The sequence below is a fragment of the Priapulus caudatus genome, unplaced genomic scaffold, assembly GCF_000485595.1.
Source record: "Priapulus caudatus unplaced genomic scaffold, Priapulus_caudatus-5.0.1 Scaffold794, whole genome shotgun sequence".
Classification (NCBI taxonomy): Eukaryota; Metazoa; Priapulida; class Priapulimorpha; order Priapulimorphida; family Priapulidae; genus Priapulus; species Priapulus caudatus.
Genome location: NW_014577855.1, coordinates 60,460 through 80,668, shown reverse-complemented (window position 1 = coordinate 80,668; position 20,209 = coordinate 60,460). Strand labels below are relative to the sequence as shown.

General features: G+C 41.2%; 1 protein-coding gene across 1 annotated transcript in view; it reads right to left on the bottom strand.

The window, feature by feature from the left end:
• The window catches only part of LOC106813583 (E3 SUMO-protein ligase RanBP2-like), a gene marked incomplete in the record, with an annotated part of 87,967 nt that overhangs the window by 58,135 nt on the left and 9,623 nt on the right, over positions 1 to 20,209 (bottom strand). The window contains 8 exon segments of the mRNA XM_014817760.1: positions 1,021 to 1,185; positions 1,460 to 1,563; positions 4,138 to 4,248; positions 6,220 to 6,516; positions 7,737 to 7,947; positions 13,192 to 13,319; positions 13,455 to 13,680; positions 14,144 to 14,317. Of these exon segments, the coding sequence (XP_014673246.1) occupies positions 1,021 to 1,185; positions 1,460 to 1,563; positions 4,138 to 4,248; positions 6,220 to 6,516; positions 7,737 to 7,947; positions 13,192 to 13,319; positions 13,455 to 13,680; positions 14,144 to 14,317 (1,416 nt within the window).

Sequence of the window (20,209 nt, the reverse complement as noted above, 5' to 3'; positions counted from 1 at the left end):
TTAAATAATCTACACTTGCGCATGTAGAGCAGGTGCGCTTTGTGAACTCTTTTGTGATTGGAGCTAGGGTTAGGGTTAGGGTTAGGGTTAGGGTTAGGGTTAGGGTTGGGTTAGGGATAGGCCGATAGGGTGACTGTTTGTACTTGTTTGTGGGACTGCCGTACCCGTAGCCTTGGGACATTAAGATACAGCTGCAGCGCATGCGTAGTGTGACTGCCGTACCCGTAGCCTCGAGACATTAAGATACGGCTGCAGCGCATGCGTAGTGTGACTGCCGTACCCGTAGCCTCGAGACATTAAGATACGGCTGTTGTACCAGTAGCCTCTGCGTATAAACAACATGTATTAATTGTTTGAACTTCTTGTGTATACACCAGCACGGCGGCTATGATATTTAGAGTGGAGGGTGGCGTGATTTTTTTTCCTAGGTCAATCAAGAACATAGGGCTCTAGTGAGCGCTGCTATTGGTTGAGCTTGTTTCTTCGCTCAATGACGTCACAGTGTCGTCATATTCATAGCACATCCCAAATTCATAATTCCAATATCACCCAATAGCCGAGCGAGTACAGCACGCAATTCAAGGCTGAAAGGTCAGTGGATCGAATCCCATCCTTTTTTTAATTATTTTCCTGTTTTCTGGATTTTTCTATCTTTATCCGTTTAACCATTTTTTTCCAATTAACGCAAGATCTATAAATATCTTCAATAACTTCGTATACGTACTTCAATCCACGGGTGCCTTTCTGCTTACAGAAACATTTCTAAAAATAACTATGCTCATTTGGGATATTTTTGCAATGTATGTGTTGATACAGAAGCTAAACGCTTAGATTTTCAAGTATTTTCCGCAGCGCGCGCCGAGGCAATGTTTATCCCCCTTATCATTTGACCTGATGACGTTTCAATATGGCAGCGGGACTTTACGATCTCACATAATGTAACAAAATGTTCTCTAAACAATGAAATAAACAGACATGGAAAGAATCAGACAGGAAATTCACAGAAATTACATGCAGTACCTGATCTCGCCTCATGAGCACACGGGCTGTACCCTTCTGCGAGCTCTTTAGAACTTTTACAATGCCAATTCCTCTCTCTTTCCACTCCTTCTCCGTGAAACGGAACAACTTGGCTCTTTCAGAAAACATAATCTCCTCATTTTCCTCACCTGTCAGCACCTCGACCTGCAGAATGTAGTGATTAGATGCCTCCAAATCCATCCGATCCGAAATATTAAGGTTTATTAAAAATGTAATTGTTTTGAGCACATTAGAAAGTAGTATTACGTCACAGCCAATTATACATCATCAGTGGTGGGGTAAGCCAGTGTTTGTAGTGCAAAACTACAACTACTATGAGAACAGCTTGCATGCAGAAATATGGAAACTCACACTAACTTAACTCGACAAGAAGCAAACTGAGCTCAAGAAAAGTGACACATTGAAATAAGAAACTGACCTCAGCTGGAAGGGGGATGAGTGGAACAAAGTCAACACTTGGTTCATGATCAGAAAGTTCACCATCCTGTGACTGGGATGTTGATAGCCTGTACGTCCTAGCAGCTATTGGAAGAAAACATTTTATTAGCTTTTTTAGCTTTCTCCCTGTATACTTGGGTCATATGTGACCGGTTATAGAGAAATGAGTCACTTGAAACAATTTTTCAAATTCCAGATAATCATACGTGATGCTCTGCTTTTTTTATCTTCATATTCGTCCCAAAATTTTGAGAATAGGATAAAACAAAAAAGTTATGGATATTTGAAGTTACTTAATTAACCCTTGACAAATCAGAAGAAATTAGAGAAAATCTAAAGTGTGACCAATGTAGTACGTACGGCGCTTTAGCCAGGCAATTAATCAGGTAAATGCAGAGACAGCGGCGAAGGACACAGAAGACATTAAATACATACTTTAAGAGCACACATAATTCAGCAGGACAGAACGCATTTCAAAATCTTACAAACACATTAACTTCAACAAGTATGCAACGCCTTTTGTTATACGGCCATCATGAAGCAGGCTCGGTGCCTGGTGCCTCTCAAACAGAGTCGCCGGCCAGTCGTTATATCCACTAGTCGCGCCATAAATTAGGAAGTCTAATCGGGTCGCGGCGGACGCGCTTACGGTTTAAAAAGGATGGGTTTTGGGAGAAACGAGACAGACGAAGGAAACCTCTGATCGGTACGTGTACACTGTTTCTTTCCGTGTTAGTAATAAAACTGTAATTGTCACCGTTTATACAACTGTTACGTTCTACTGTCTACGAACCATATATTCCACTCTACAATTTGGTGCCGTGATCAGGATTCGAACCTGGGTTATTGCGGCCACAACGCAAGGTACTAACCACTATACGATGCACGAAAGTTGAGAGAAAACAGTGAAGACAGCTGTAACGATGAAGAAGAAGACTTAAAGAGGAAGAAAGAAGACAGAAAACCTATGACTATTGGACTATTGTGCCGTAGGAAGGAAGTGTTGGCGTTTTCGCCATACGACCAGTGCGTATGGAAGTGCCTACGAACAATGATGTTGCCGCTAAGGCACATATAAGCCGGAACTTATCTTGTACGACCTGGCTATCGACGACGGGAAGAACAGCAGAATACGATCACGACGAAGCGAAAAACAGCAGAATACGATCACGACAACGCAAGGAGGAGAAGGCGGAGGAATGCAGGTTTTGGTAGTGAGATTCAGCCATTCGGCCGATTGCCGGATAACACACGGAACAATGCAGTTTTATGCGGTGACATTCAGAAAATTGATCACTTGCCAGACGACACACATACACGCATACCACGGTTGACTGCGACGCATTAGTACAACATGTCACAGATCACAGCAGCTGATACAGCACCCGAGATATCAGCTGGATAAGGGGCCTACCGCTGGCGAGCAAGCAAGCAAGAGCGCAATGGATGAACGACACTGCAATACGTATTACGGGTGAGTGAAGCAATTTTGTGTCGGCATCTATTTTCAATTTTCTTAATGCTAGCCGCACACTATCCGATTTTGCACTGTGCACAGCACTAAGCCCCCGCACACTATACGACCCGATCCCGATTGATCGGGAGGCCACCGCACACTGTCCGACTCAAAGTTGACGCAAACCATGGCACTCTCGTGGCGTTCCAAGCGGATTTAGCGTGTACTAAGCGTCGGGAGTGTTTCCCAGGTTCGAATGCCATTCCATTCGAATGCGGTTCCCATGGCGCAGCTCTGTGATTGGTCAATTTTCTTCAGCGCTCGTCGATCGGGTCGGATGGCCACGCACACTATCCGAGTAGCGTCGTAAGCCCTCGCACACTATCCGACCCGATCTGCTCCCGATTCAAAATTCGAATTGGGCCAAAATGACCTCCCGAGCCAATCTTAAGCCTCCCGAGCCAATCTTAAGCCTCCCGAGCCAAACTAGAACATCACGATCCAATCGTAAGCCTTCAAATCGCGCTCGGGTCGGATAGTGTGCGGCTAGCTTAAGTAAACTGGAAACTATAGTTTTCAAACTGCATGTTTTATAATACACGAGTGTGTTAGCAAAATACTAAAACACTTTTCCTACCTATAACTCCCCACCACCACCACCTGGCTTACGAGTTTCTAAACTGCATCGTACAATGCCCCCATTCGTACGTAAATACGTAGAATAGTACTAATCTGTGTAGTTAAGAATGCGTCAGGTATATACACATTTACTTGCCGCAGAAGGCAAGGTTGGCTGTTTTAAAGCCATGACGACTTCAATTATAATATAAAAGAGAAAAATAAAGATAAAATATATATTAAAAAATATATATATAATATATAAATACATATATTTATTCTTTAAAATATATAATTTTACTATTTTGTATCAAATATATGTATATTTCACCCAGATTTTTCTGATAGAAAACATTCTAAGCTATCAATTTTAGTTAAAATCACACAAAAACAAAAATTTCATGCCTATATAATAAAAACCACACATAGCGTAAAATCTATATGTGCGACATCCGACTCATTTGGCTATAACGGGTCACATATTATCTCACTTTCTCCTTTCCTCCCTCCCACCCTTCCTCCTCGCGTGCCCGCATGCTTGCCTTTTGGCATTTGTTCTCCCTCTCTCCCTTCACCCCACTAACCGGGACTGGTGATTGTCGTTGGTGACGTGTTCCCTAATGGTACTGTTGCTTGTACAGGAGGCTTATAGTCAGCTGGAAGAGGTATCTGAAAACTGTGTGCTTGCCCATCTCCTAAAAAAATACAATAGATCTAATGATGCAAGGCATATAATGGCCCTGTCACACCTTGACGATTTAGCCAGCGTATGCCGGACGTATCAAAATTTCTCTAAAACGCTGGCATACGCTGAACTATCGATGTTTTTTTAAATTTTGGGCATATACATAGCGTATTCATAACGAGTTGGACGTATACTTAACGTATTAGTAACGTATATAGAACGTTTCGATAACTTATAGATAACTTATATCAAGGAATGCTTATAGTGTGTTGCCGGCGTTCACAACTTATACCCAACGATAGTCTAGCGCGGCAGCGTATCGCCGACGATCACGTGTCGTAGCCTATAAAAAGGCTGCCGCTCGACGATTCAAATCATAACCGCACTAGACATCGCAGTATCAACATCACCGTCACGGTATCAACATGCTAATACCATTTTTATATACCAATTCCCCTAAATGCTGCCAATACGCCATTATACGGTAGCTGTAAGTTAGAAACACGTTCAGTAAGTTCTGTGGTCGTCCGGAACATGTCAAATACGTCTACATACGTCAATATGCGTTGGAGATAAGTTACACACAGGTTCAAAGGACGTTACTCATAGGTTAGAAATAAGTTTTGGGTACGCTAGACATTATCTCGACGTATTTCGACTTATGAGTAACTTACAAGTAACGTGTGTCAACGATCGCATAACTTACCTACAACTTATGGCCCGCGTATGCGGGTCGTATGGGCATACGCTGGCATACGTCGGAAAATTTTGAGCATGCTCAAAAATTTTCGATTACCTCGACGTACTACGACGTATACCAGCGTGCTTCAGCATGCTCTTAACTTATACAAAGCTTACCCATAACTTATTCGCCAGCGTATTCACCAAATTTTTGATACGTCCGGCATACGCTGGCTGGTGTGATAGGGCCATTAGCTATGTGGGAGGATACCTTAGCCAGAGGAGTTAGCTTGATCTAAACATGCATATATGCCTGGCAAGCTTATGAGGGAAGCAAACCAATATAGAATAATTTTTATTGCATGTGCAGGGCTTGAATGTTCATAATGAGTGGTATTCTGTGTTAAGTTTACTTTTTCATTACATGTTTTCACTAATGTAATAATGCAATTTAGTGCACTACGCATGAATATATGAACGTGAGACGTGATTCAATTTACGATTTACTATGCGTAACTCATCCAACTTGAGCTCAAATTGGACACAGTACATTCGCCTAGCATCGTTTCCTCGTATACACCCGCAATCCGGAGATACAGACTAAAACGTACGACACGATTATCCATTCTTTGGCCATCAATCCAAATCCATTGCCCGCCTCTATTCAAACAAAAGGCAGCTACTAACGCGCTATTGCTAACTCGGCGAGGCATCTGGCTCGCTGGGAGATTAGGCATCAACACTCGGCGAGGCATCTGGCTCGCTGGAAGATTAGACATCAACACTCGGCGAGATAACCTTTGACCCGGTACACAGCTACATACGGCGTACAGCAGCCCCCACTGCACACACGCCAACCGCAATCAGCAGCAGCTGATCGGGCTCAAATCTCCCAGCGAGCCACATTGCCCGCCGAGTTAGCAATAGCGCGTTAGTAGCTGCCTTTTGTTTGAATAGAGGCGGACAATGGATTTGGATTGATGGCCAAATAATGGATAATCGTGTCGTACGTTTTAGTCTGTATCTCCGGATTGCTTGTGTAAACGAGGAAACGATTTCGCACGATGCTAGGCGAATGTACTGTGTACGATTTGAGCTCAAGTTGGATGAGTTACGCGTAGTAAATCGTAGGTATTATAAGGCTAGTAAATGACGAATTTCCCTTGTTTATTGATGTCACACTCCTTCCCTATTATCTACTCCTGATATATATATATATATATCAAGCAAATAAGAAAACCTTGACATGCTATCTCACTGATTTACACTATCACGTGGCTGACATGTAACTATTACGCACCGCTTCTGGTTATTGCCGAACTGCTGAGGAGGCTCTTCACACTCAACCCTGCACTAGTGAATGACTGGGATGCAACGTGCTGACTACTCGGCATTGTTGCCTTGGGTAGCTGGACTGCACCCAGGGTCATACATGCAGCCTGTGTCCCCGGCAGTGCAGGCAGATGCGAAACCGGCAGGTCTACCCCAAGAAGGCATGGGTCAGCACTAGAAGCTGCTGGAAGCTGAGAGCTTACAGGCAGTTGCAGAGGTGGAAACTTGAACTCCGGAAGCTGTGTGCCCTCACCGAATGGCAAAGCTGCGACATAGATAATAAACTTAAATCTGATTATTTCTCATACTTTCCCAACCGTACATATACTTAGTGGTATTGCTTGCATACCAGCAAGTGTTTACAGTAAGGCTAAGCATAGTTTAGAACACTCGTACTTCTATATACACCCACTATAATATGCAACGATTGCAATTCCAAGATAAATTCTAATTAATTGTTGATGTCACATGACTTTTGCAAAATTGATACGAAGAACAGATTAGAGACGGGTAAACATACAATGCATTTTTTTATATCTTTTCACTCTTGTCTATGAATATAACCAGAGTACTAGTTTAGAATAGCTTATGTTACCGAATCTCATGCAGTTTTCACAGAATCTGATGCACTTCTATCTACCTGCCAATTACAAATTAATTGTACGGACAACCAAACGTGGCTGTGCTATTAAATCTTCAATGACTGTTTTAAGTACTATAATGGTATATATTCGGAGTGAATTTCGAGTGGGTGTAACTAGTAGAACCTACAAATAGGTAAGAATAATTTATCATGTGAATGACTTCTTGTTCCTGGATATATTTAAAAATTAATTACTTTAAAAAAAAGGGGGCCCTAAACTAAAAGCACAGGCCTTAATGTTACTTCCTTTTGTTATGCACCCATAACAGTGGTTGTTTTGACCATAAAAAAATATTTGATAAATAATTATAATAAGACCCCTCTTTATACTTCTGGGTGGAAATTTTAATTGGAGCAGACAGACGAGTTCAGTATCACTAGATAATAGTGTGGAGATTATTCAGCGTGATGCCTTCGTGTTCAAAAATAGTTCAAACACACTGTCTTTTTTGCTTAAGTGAACCAGTTTCTATAAGATTATAACCAATAAGAATAAATTGTGTACATATCATGATTATGTACATATCAAGTGCAATGTGAACTTGATAGAACAAAGGCATGTGACAGATGTTGTATTCGACATAAAAATAAGTGTGGAGTCCAGTACGACAAGCTCCACTGTCAGACCACTAGGCTGGTCTAAGATCACAAAGAATTACCTGACTTTTTTTCGAAAAATATCCTAAGAAAATTTGGCACACCTGTGCAGCACAAACGCACGCACCACACGTTATAAAGCCTGGCTACAAATAACTGCTTAAGCACGTTGCTAACTACATTACCTAGAAACGAGTAAACCATGCCACATCCTCACAAACATTAACAAACGTTTTTATACTAACCTCCAGTGATGGTGGTACCAGCCGGGTAGTACGGGAATGGCTGAACGCCTCCGTGTATGATGGACGATGATCCAGATGGGTGGGGATAGTACTGGTAGTGAATGGCATTGACTGGTGCCACCGATGGGGGGTAGCCATGGTGATGCATGTTTGAGGCGCCAGGCACTTGAGGAGGGTAAGCTAGTGTTGATGTTCCCTCGATTCCTGACAGCTGCAATGCAAATGATAGCTAAGATGAAGAGTACATAATAGAAATGTTTATAGAGATCTCTATTATGTACTCTTGCTAAGATATGTACAGCAGCTGAAATCAGCTTAAAGATTTCGATGACTTCTAAATAATCGGGCAAAAATTCATAGTCTCGTTTGTGATTCCATTGACAGCTAGGATATGCTAACGGTATGTGAAATATCACTATGAAGTGGAAGATTTTAAGTGTCGTTGATGATGAACAACTATGATATTGAAGCCAATTACCTGCTCTGTAGAGAAGGCTGGGGACAACTACAGACTTGGTTTGCAAAATAAAGACAGGGGCATTTTTGCATGTTTAATAAGTGCCAAGTGCCAAGACCCGCAGAAAGAACCGGCAAGACTATTTGAGCTTTTAGATGAAAGGCAGCATATCAAAAGCATTCGAACATAACATGCATGGTGTACTCTGCCAAAATTAAAATTTTGCCGAATATGTGAAGCAGTGTTGCCTATATAACTAATTACAAATGTGCAGCAGCTTTTGTAACAAGTTATCTTTGCCTTTCCACAGAGCACAAGCATAATCTCCCCCCCCCATCCATTCCTCTTTTTTCCACTGCATCTGCATCTCTCCCTTCTCCCTCCCGCCTGCCAGGTCGACCTCCCTCCTGCTCTGACAGACAGACAGAAACGGATACGTTGAAGTGTGAGGAATACAGATGGAACACACCCTGGGACACGTTAACATTATAATTATTTAATCTACATATAAAAGTATCATAGATAGCACATGAGATAATAAGAGGCATAGCACACGGCGAGACAGACAGACAAGACGTCTCCATCTCTCTCGTATCTCCTTCTCTCTTTCCACCTAACACCTCGAATCATACCTCCCTTTATATGGGAGGTTTCCCTTTTCAACCTCTGTGTGGGCATACTGCTCTCACCCAAATGCAGGCGCCATTCCTGACTAGCTACTATAGATCCGTTGGCCTACTCTGGCTTAAGCTTTATACAGTTTTCACTGGTTGATATAATCATCCTATCCTTGCTAATGATTATTTACTGTTATCATCTTTAAATGTTTATTACCCCTATTTGCTACCTGCCTGAGCTTTATCCCCTATTACGAACATCGCTAACACACTGTCGCATACTAACTGGCCCAATCGTTGCTACTAAGTAATTAATATTCGATCGTCTCTCTTAATTTGTCGTTTACCCCCTATCTTCTACCAACCTGTATTATGTCTTGCAACAACCATCAGCACCTTGACGAACCTATAAAACATTTCTGAATTCTACATTACTTTGTTATTGAATGAACGTGCAAAGCACCTAGCAAGTTCTAAAAACTGAGCTTTGAAATTGAATGCTATTTCTTTCAAGGATCATTGTTTACAACGAATAAGCCAACCTCGAAGTATCCCATGAACATGACCTTACTGTTTGGGGATGGATAACTGAATGCAGGATGTCAAATTAACTCTCGCCAACCAAGGAAACAAACAAATGTGCAAAACGTGGCATGACTAATGATAGCAATATCTACTAGCCCTTATTTCTATGGAATGTTTACACTTACAGCAAATAAATTGAGAATGACCAATATTTTGTGGCAAATAGTAATGAAGTTTGTTTGAAAAACATCTTTGAACACTACATTGTCTATAAGATGAAGGTTAGTGTATCAGATATTGTTATATATAGGCTAGCTATGTTTTTCTCAGTTACAGTATGGAATATTACACACATAAGCATAATAGCTGAGTAGTATATACTAAGCAAGGTTAATAGTGAGTGGTAAAAACATGGTAGCGGCCTTAGTGGGGAGGGCTTTCTTGCGGTCAAACGTTCTGCAAATTGCATTCTATATTTAAAAGTGCATCTAATGTACCAGAACACTTTATAAACCAGGAACTAAAATAACTATATCATGGAAGTGTGGCTCATAAAATCAAATTTAAAATACGAAGCGAACTGTGATGCTAAGGGGTAACTTTTCATTATGCAAAGACTTTCAATCCAAAACATTAAACCAAGTGGCCATGATTGACATGATTGGCACTGTCTTCTAGTTGCCAGGAGTCTGCAATAGGGACAGTGTGTGAGCCTTGCTCCTCCTTAACATCACTAGCATCCTCTGACATGATGTCTGGTCATTTGGCCCTGGGGACTGTGGAATTCCCTGAGAATTGCTTTGCTGGTATAATGACTTGAGGAAATAAAATTGTCAATGACACTGTAGCTCACCTTGGGTGTGATAGAAGAGGGAGGGGAGTATATAAAGCAGGGTTCGAAATTCTAACGGGCCCAAGACCCGTTAAGGCTCGCTAATTTTAAGGCTCGGGCCTGCATTTCTAATACTAGCAAGGCCCAACGGGCCCGTGGAAAATCCACCCAGCATGCACTAGTGATCTCAGCGCCGGATTCAAGAAGAAATGCGTACGCACAATCGTGCGCATAAAATTTATAACACCTCACGCACAACTTTAGTTGGCATTCAAGAACCGTGCGTGGGATGTTCGGACGCACAGGTTAGCACAGGTTCCTGAATCCAGTAGCAGCATTGGCATACCAAAAATCAATAAGAAGTGGGTGGAGCTAACTTTTGGCCAGTGGTAGTATAGTGAACCTTACATTGTGTTGACCAGGGTTTATTTACGTGCACACGCTCATTGCGTCGCTCATTGCGTCGGTCGTGCGGCACAACCTCGTCGGTACGGCAGTATAGCCTCGTCGCATCACTCAGGTTTAACCGTGTCATATTGTTTTTAACGTTTGGAAAAAACTATATACATTTTATACAGCGTGGAGCTAAATAAAAGCTTCCCTACGTTATGACCAAACGTGGTTTATGTAAAACACCTCTCCGTGATGTACGTGCTTCATCAGTTGCCTAGCTTCCTGTCTCCCAATATTCTGTACACCATCTAGCACATCAGGGCAGAATGTTGGCAAAGAAGAATGTCATCTAAATATCGGATTGGTAATCAATGTTGGCTTTTCAAAATCCCAAAGCAGCACGTACAACAACACACCTAGTCCAAGTATGAATTTTATTATCTCGTTGCTCTGCTGCAGTTGGTTACGTACGTGGGTTCGCGTAAGGTATCGTAAAGCAACCATTTATGAAATAGCCACCATCTCCTAATAGCCACCAATCTCCATTCCACCATTCCATCTCCATAGCACCATTCTCAAGATTGTGTTGAGAGCAAAGTTATTTAAAATATACACGGCAACTGTAAAAGAGGCGGAATCAGGCAGAAGATACTAAAGCAGTCAATGCCGTATCCAGCAAGCCACAAACTCAAAAGGTGAGTGTATGGGTGTGTGTTCGTGTGAGGTGATGTGCGTGTGAGGTGAGGTGAGGTGGGGTGTGTGTTCAACTTTCATGTCTGCCAGGAAAAACTCAACCCTATCTTTGCCTGATTTGGCTGGTTCCTTAGATGTTTACATTACTCATCCTTTCCATTTGCTTGCCATGAAATCAACTAACCGACGCTACGGAGCGTTGTTTTTCTCTGCCCTATATGTCCCAAACATTAGCTTTATCAGTCAAGATGTATGATCCACACATTAAATGATCAGTGTGTGTGTGTGTGTGAACGCGTGCGCGTGTATGATGATGATGGAGACGTACCTAAATGCCTGTTAGTGCGTACGAACGTAAACCATTGTAAAAATGTCAAATTTCAGTCTTTTATTTTTTTTTGAATGCTTCGGTATCGAGGGAATGATGCGGGCCTGTAATTTGCCTGGCGGGCCTGTAAAATCCTTTACCTACAGGCCCGGCGGGCCTGTAAATTTTCAAACTACTTTCTACCTCTGTAAAGCAAGAGTATATATGGGAGAACTCACATTATATACTCTTGATAATGATATATGCATAAGTTTTGATGCAAAAATAAATGTATCAGATCTGAAAGTCTGAAATCTTGACGAGAAATGGTGCTACGCCTAAATGATCGCCATTTTGGTTTTCAAATATCGCGTAAATAAAAACAATAAAATATTCCGTCAAATTACTGTAACGACGAATCAAAAACACAATATTACACGTATATAGGTATGATTGTAGAGTTGTTGACCAGTTTGACAAAATAAATGTAATAGGACGTTGTCATCTCTCCCATAGGAGTAACAACTGTTTTGGGGCTAGCCTTACACATTCACATACCAAAATTTAACAAAATGGAATGAATCTAGATGACGATGACCATTTACATTTTTGCCAAAAAGTGGGCGTGGCTCGAAAGTAGGTCGACTGGCGTGCTCCAAAATAGGAAGTTCAAATCTCTCCCATAGGAGTAACAACTGTATTTAATTTGAAACATGTGGGTCAAACGGTTCTTGAGTTATCGTTGACCGTAGGCAGAACCTGAAATGCATAGTAAAATTGCCAAAATCTACCTAATTTGCATAATTTAAAAAAAATATAAAAACCCTTGTGATATGTTTTGGGGCCAGTCCTTATTCATTCACATACTAGAAATGAGCAAAATCCGTTGAACCCGAACTGACTTATGGCCATTTCCATTTTTGCCAAAAAGTGGACGTGGCTCGAATGTAGGTCAACTGGCGTGCTCCAAAATAGGACGTTCAAACCTCTCCCATAGGAGTAACTATATGCAATTTGAAACATGTGGGTCAAACGGTTTTTGAGTTATCGTTGACCGTAGCCAAATGTTGACGGACGGACAAACGGACGGACGACGGACGGCACCCCATGGCAATAGCTCATCTTGACGATGTAAATGCGAGCTAAAAATTTGCTATAGTTACCCCACTTCATACTGCCAGTATAGGAACTGTGCATTGCAATCGTCCATGGCATCACATGTTGTCAGAATATATTTACATATATTCTGAAGCAATATAGTCAAAATGATTGCAGCAGGAAACATCTATAATGGTTTTACAATACACCATTACAATGCCAGTTGCATGAGATGACAAGTGTTTGAATAGTTAGCCATGATAATTACAGTGAAATGGTTGAGGGTGGAGAAATGTAAGCAACATCAAATACTCGAGCGACCATCATTTGTCACCACGACTTATTGCTAAAAGTTTACGTTTTGCAGTATGTGATATTTGCACACTCAATTTTTAAACCACTCCTGTGGTAGCAATTGCACAAAAGTAGGCAATTCAGTACAGATTGGAATGCAGTGTCTATGGATTTGCATATTGCATATGCGAGCAGGACTAGGTGCTCTGTATAGGTGTGTATATTGTGAGTTAACTTACCTGTGTGTAGGGATAGGGTGCATGTATCGGGTACTGTCCCATCACATATTGTGGAGGCAGTGGTGCAGGGTTCTCCTCAAAGGATCGTTCTTCATAGTACTTATCATAGTCACCTTCGAATTCATCACCTATGCAGCAAACATAAGTCCAACAGATTGTTACGCAGTCATACTATATTTTTACAGCTGTAATAAAATCATTTAAATGCTGCCTTAAAACAAGGAAATAAATGAACTAGACCTCAACAACACTGCAATATTTACCGTCATAGTAGTAGTTGTAGGAACTAGAGACTTCTTCATCACTATCACCTTGGTCAGGTCTCTCTGCAACATGCGCAGGTGTAGCCATGGGTGACGCTGGTTTGTAGTCAGCAAAGCGGCCCTGTTGGTGGGCATCCATAGGGCGTGTGAGAGGTGCTGACAGAGTTTTCCGTCCACGTTCGTGAGGTCGTTCAGCACTGCGTAGCTCCAACTTCTCGATCTGTGACTGCATAGATGAACAAACCAGGCAGGTCAACATGGCATTAATGCACAGTCAATGATACAAGAAGCCAGTTACAACATAGTGAGACAGTTACCCACACTGTAACAAGCTAATAGTAAGACATCATTAGGCAAAGACATAGACGGCTACCAAAAAAACATGAATTTTAATTTACTAGCTGGATCAACAGTTTGCAATATCAACGATGAATGATAATTTTCAATATCATGTAATGCACAGATGCATAAGCTTTCTACAGCTGCCTGGTATCAGGGCAAGTATCCCCTGGATAATTACCCCCTCCACCCCGCCATCGTACATTCACCCACTGGCGAACTACCACAGGTTAATACAACACATGGTTCACTACACCAAATTGTTAAAAAAAATTGATTTTACATTTTCCACGCAAGCTTTTTACAAGGAATTACATTCTAGACATACTCAAAAAAATAACTGCTCAAACCTTTAGCTTCTCAACAATGGCCCTCTGGTTTCTCAGCTCTTCTACGATCGCCATACTTGATTCTTGCAGTGACTTGTATTGATTAGTGATGTTCTGTACAAAGGTATCCTGTGAGTAGGACATCGCACGTAATTGGGCAGCTAGTCGTTCAGGACTTGGTGGTTCAACGTGCTCCTAATTGAAAATGATTAATAGTATCTTAGAATATAACAATATCAAAACATTGAAAGTAAATGATCGACTGGATTAAGCAATCATCACGCACAGTACTTCTGGTGAAGCAGCTGCTGTTAACAATAGGAATGATTTTATATCCAATAGCAATTGAAATTAGCTCTGCAGATCACCTGTGCTAATTTTAGTGTTTCTGCAGTTGCTACTGCTTCTCCTATATACCCATTCACTTTGCTGAATAGCAAAATTATAGCTAAGCTTAATGCCAGCTTGAACCCCATGAATCCTTTTTGACAGCAATAAGATCTAGGTTATAAAATTTCTCACCGTGGTTTTCAGATCCCTCCCATGCCTACCCATAATCTGTTTTGCAACATTTTTAGCATTGCTACTTTTACTAGACAGTAGACTACTACCATTACTCCATTGATGATGTATATTTGCTTTGCAACTGGCAAGTAGCCCTGCTACTGCTATTGAGTTTTACACAGGGAAGACATCATTTATCTGCACGGTGTGCTTGCAGTGATGATGAATAGAAGGGGTATTAGAGCATTTGTCACAAGGCTCTGTTTCTATCCTTAGCTAATTGCAACTTGCATGAAAAATAGAGACAGGGTAGCAGTCTATACACACTCGGGTTACAGAATCATATGTACTTGTGTTAGAATCAGATGCACTTATGTATGTGACACCATTTATAAAGAAATTGTTGCAACACTGATGAAAGTGGCTGCTACATATACTACTTTATAGACCATATGAGCATAAATCCATAGGAATTTTCAAGCTTATCTAATAAGTACCCCATCTGCTTATTGATGAGACAATATATTATTACAACATATTTTTCCTTGTACTTGTGAAATGAATAATATAGAACCCATTTCCTTAGCTTCAATTTAAAGGTCGCTAAACACGTGCTGGGACACATGTGCGTGCACCACTTCTAGTGCCCGTTTTGTTCTAGGAATTGTACTGCTTAGAGTGCTTCAAAACGTAGGTATGTCCGAATCTATAAAATGGAATATCTGTAAAATATGTAAAAGCCAGAAATTTACTTCATCAGATAAAAAAAACTAAATTTAGTTACAGTTTTTGTAACGTTTCTTATGTGGAATTTTCCATGACTGCCTATTCATCTGCTCTGTCGATACTGTATATGCTGTAAATTTGCTATTGAATTATATTGGTCTTGAGTTATCACGGAAAATAATGAAGAAGGTTATTTGTGATTATTTTGTTTTTTATGTATATATTGCAATCGTAAACCACATGCAGAATTATTGTTTTAGTTGCATTGGCAACAGAAACTCTGGACAATCTAAATTCGTTAAATGCAGTCCTTTCGTGTACTGAAGTAAAATGGGTAGATTTTCATTGCTGTAGTATGTCCTATCCTGATATCATAATCTAACATAAAAAACAGGTGACGCTGCCATGATAAAAGCTCTTCTAACGAAGACTATGTTAAAAAGGTACTAAGCAACGGTGTAGACATAACAACAGCCATGCAAACGGACCTAAATATTAACTAAAGTATGTGATATGAAATGGAATACAGTAAAAACCCGCGTATAAGAACATAGATTTTAAGAACATGTTAGGCTAAAATTTCCCATTTAGACCCCTTTACATAAGAACCTGTTTTAGGCTAAGATTTTAAAGTAGGTTCTTAATTTTCCATGCAGATGAAGACTTAAAAAGAAACACAGGTAAAATAAACAAGAGCCGCAGAGCGTCTGGGCTCATCTGAGGTCTGTTGCTATGATTATAAATGTAAAATTTCATCGTGCGTAGTACCACATTTGTTAGGCGCAGATATGCAGACACGCAGTTGCTACACATCATTGTTAGGACACGCCCACTATCGCAGATGGAGGGTAGGGGGAGGGTGGGGGGGGGTGGTGGAGGGTGGGGAAGGGGGTGTGGGAGGGGAAGGGAGGGTGGGGGAGGGGGCTCTAATAGCAAAAGCAGTTCACTCCTTTGTTAACAGTCAACAAATCCATGTTTAACCCTCCTCTTGAGGGTCAAAAGGTTATCGCACACTTACTCTTCGCATGTCAGCAGAAGGGACATTTCATGTCTCCTTTCAATAAAGCCATAAAATGGTAGGTCACCGCTGAAACAAAAAAGTTTTTCATCGCGCTCCGTCAGACCATGTCCTCAGAAAAATGTCTAAAATCTGCCCTGTGCCCATTGACCTTTGACCTCTGACCTCCAATTTCGGCACAGTGATGGCTTTTCCTCCATTGATGCTTACACCGCACTATCACGAGCCTAGGTCCAGCCGTTTAGATTTGTGCCGCAATTTTGCATTTCCTCCCTATACCTAAGTTAAGGAGTGAATGTTCCCCCTTCTTTTACACCTCTTGACCTTTGACCTTTGACCCCAGCTTCGACATCCCAACTCGTTTTGACGATCCCCCCCAACGACCCGAATATCGTGACCGTACGTCGAGCGGTTAAGATTTGTGCCCAACTGTTGACGGACGACCGGACGACCGGACGACCGGACGGACGGACGGACGGACGGACGGACGATCAAGCGATTCTACAAGCTGCATCTGACTATGTCAGATGAGCTAAAAAGACGAGCTCAACAATATCGATGCAATAACAATGCCAATGTCAATGCCAATGCCAATGCTCAACAATAACAATCATATCTATAATATTATATTATATATATCATATAATATTATCTCAATCATAAAAAAACAAACATGTGCAACAACTAAACTCTCCATACAACACCTTACACATAACACTACTGTACTGGTAACACATGCATCACAGTCACTAAGCCCTGTATGACATCCTCAAAACCTGGAAATCTATATCTGAAGGCATTAGTTGATCTATTATTAATTATGTAAAAGGTCGAACAAAAGTGGCGTTGTACACCCAACTTGCGCTCATAGGGTATATGTCCCCCAGGGTACTGCCGGAACGTACCCTGGGTACGGTTCGGTATACCGGAACATACCCTGGTAACTATTTGATATGGTTAGGGTTAGGGTTAGGATTAGGGTTAGGGTTAGGATTAGGGAGTAGGCGTAGGCGACTCCCTAGACTCGTTAGTGGAGTAGGCAAGGTACAGTCCGGCATATTAGATAGTACCAGGGTACGTTCCGGCAGTACCCTGGGGGACATAGACCATCTCAGCCCAACTTGCACTCAGTTTACTTTGAATGTATATATCGTTTTATCATGGCTGTAAGCATTATGATTATACTTGTGTTCCCCAGAAATCTATCAATGTGTCTCATTGAAGTAGCGTTGTATGCTGGCATTCTGTGCAAAAATACTCTAATCAGATACTTAACACAAAATCTGTCACCAGTTCCGGTATTCACTGAAGGAAAAAAATGTTACAATTGTGGGTGAAGTAAAATTTACACATTGCTCCAAAATCGATTACCGAAAAGGTTTCATTAAGAGAACATTTTCTGAATGCTACTTCATTGTGAACTGTTACTTTAACAAGTGCCGCGGAGCGACAGCGCTCATCTAACGTCTACTGCGGTGACTCTGTGGTGGAGTGGTGGGATTCTAGTAAACCCTGTTAGTCGCAAATGTGTTTCACATACATGCCGAAACAGTGGAAGCACAAAGATGGTATCAGGAACCTTCTCAAAGGAATGTTCGTTGGGATCGTTATGAAAGTTGCCACGAGATGGCGCGTACGTTTAAGTGTCTTAAGGTTAAAGATGGAAGCTCCCATCGTACGTAGTAGCAACAACTATTTGCAAGACAGAATAGGTAAGCACTCATCCATTTACCTATGCAAGCCTACAGGCTTAAATAGAGAGCTGCCACCTGTAATTAATTAACGCAGGCAAAAACTACACAGTAATATCACCACCACATGCACTGGCAGTGGCCAGAAGAAGAGAATTAGATCATTAAAAACATATAGTCGAGAGCTATTTAGAGAAAAGTTAAAAGAGAAGCAATGGTATACAAATTTTAACATGGATTATATAGAGCATGCATGGGAATTTTTTTCAAAAATACCTCCTAGAGGCCATTGACACTGTCGCCCCTATTAAACAAGTTAGAATAAAACAAAGAACTGAGCCATGGTTTGATAGTGAGATTAGGGAGCTTATTCTGGAAAGAGAAAATTACTGCTTCATAAGAGGAGTAAAGATGAAATTACATACAAGGATTTTAAATTGCTTAGAAACAAAGTTCAAAATAAAATTAAGAAAGCAAAGGCTAATTACTATATGGAAAAGGTTGAGGACCACAAAAATAACCCTAACAAAATTATGGCAGACTTTAAAGACTATGAGGTTGAAAAATAACGGTACCAGTACCTTGGACGCGGTAGGGCTAAAAATTGGAGAAAATATATGTTTTGACAAAGCAATTGTTGCAAATAATTTTAATAAGTGTGGCCTCAAACTTGGTGAACGATCTACCACAAAAGGAAGGGACGTATGATGAAATTAGTCTTCAAAATTATTACAGGGACAAAGGCGTAGTAGAAAATTCATTTACTTTTACAACGGTGGGAGAGGAAGAGGTTCCTACGGGTGCTGAAAAACATTAATACAGGTAAGGCTATTGGGTTAGATAATATTCCGGCAAAATTTATAAAAGATGGATCAAACGTTATTTGCTCAGCTCTTACACATGTAATCAACATGTCATTCATGCAAGGAAAAATCCCTGATGGCATGAAGGCAGCAAGGGTCATTCCGATACATAAAAAGAATAGCAAAACAGAACCCGGAAACTATAGGCCTGTGTCAATTTTAAGTGTCATGTCCAAAGTTTTGGAGCGAATAGCCTTTAACCAAGTAGAGAAATATTTAATAGAAAATTCCTTACTGTACGAGTTCCAATCTAGCTTTAGATCAAATTTCCCAACTGACACAAGTTTAATCCATCTAACTGATATTATTCGTAATGAGTCGGACAAAGAAAATCTAACTGGTATGGTTTTATTAGATCTTCAAAAGGCTTTTGATACCGTTGACCATAAAATTCTACTAGCCAAGCTAAAAACTATCGGAATGGATATTAGGACTGTGAAATGGTTCGATGCTTATCTCTCTGGTAGAAGTCAAATAACTGATGTAGGAGGTACCTTGTCTAATAAGGACCCTATTGCATGTGGAGTACCACAAGGCTCAATTGTGGGTCCTCTGTTATTTCTGATTTATGTTAATGACATAGCAAAGGCAGTTAACGTCAAGCTTTTATTATATGCTGATGATTCGGCCTTAGTAGTTTCAGGGACAGAGGTACAGGCTATACAGAAAGAATTAAGTAAAGAATTGCATTCCATTAATAAATGGCTCAATGATAATAATTTATCCTTGCATCTTGGAACAAGAGCCGCAGAGCGTCTGGGCTCATCTGGGGTCTGTTGCTACGGTTATGAACGTACAATTTCAGTCGTGCGTAGTGACACATTTGTTAGGCGCAGATATGCAGATACGCAGTTGCGTACACATCATTGTTAGGACACGCTCACTATCTCCCCCCATGCGATTTTGGTTTATTTTATTAAATGATGCTTGCCTTCCACTTCGAATTTGTGTCATAGATTCACAGCTATCTATTTTTATCTATCTATAAAAGATTTCAACATATGAGCATGGATCTCCAAGTATAATTAGAGGGGGCGGGGAGTCCTTCTCCTCACCTCCCTCCCCACTGCATCCCACCTCCCTCCCCCTGCCTCCCACTTCACTCCCCTTGCCTCTCACTTCCACCCCCTTACCTCCCATCTCCCTCCCCCTGCCTCCCACTTCCCTCCCCTTGCCTCTCACTTCCTCCCCCTTACCTCCCATCTCCCTCCCCCTGCCTCCCACTTCCCTCCCCTTGCCTCTCACTTCCTCCCCCTTACCTCCCATCTCCCTCCCCCTGCCTCCC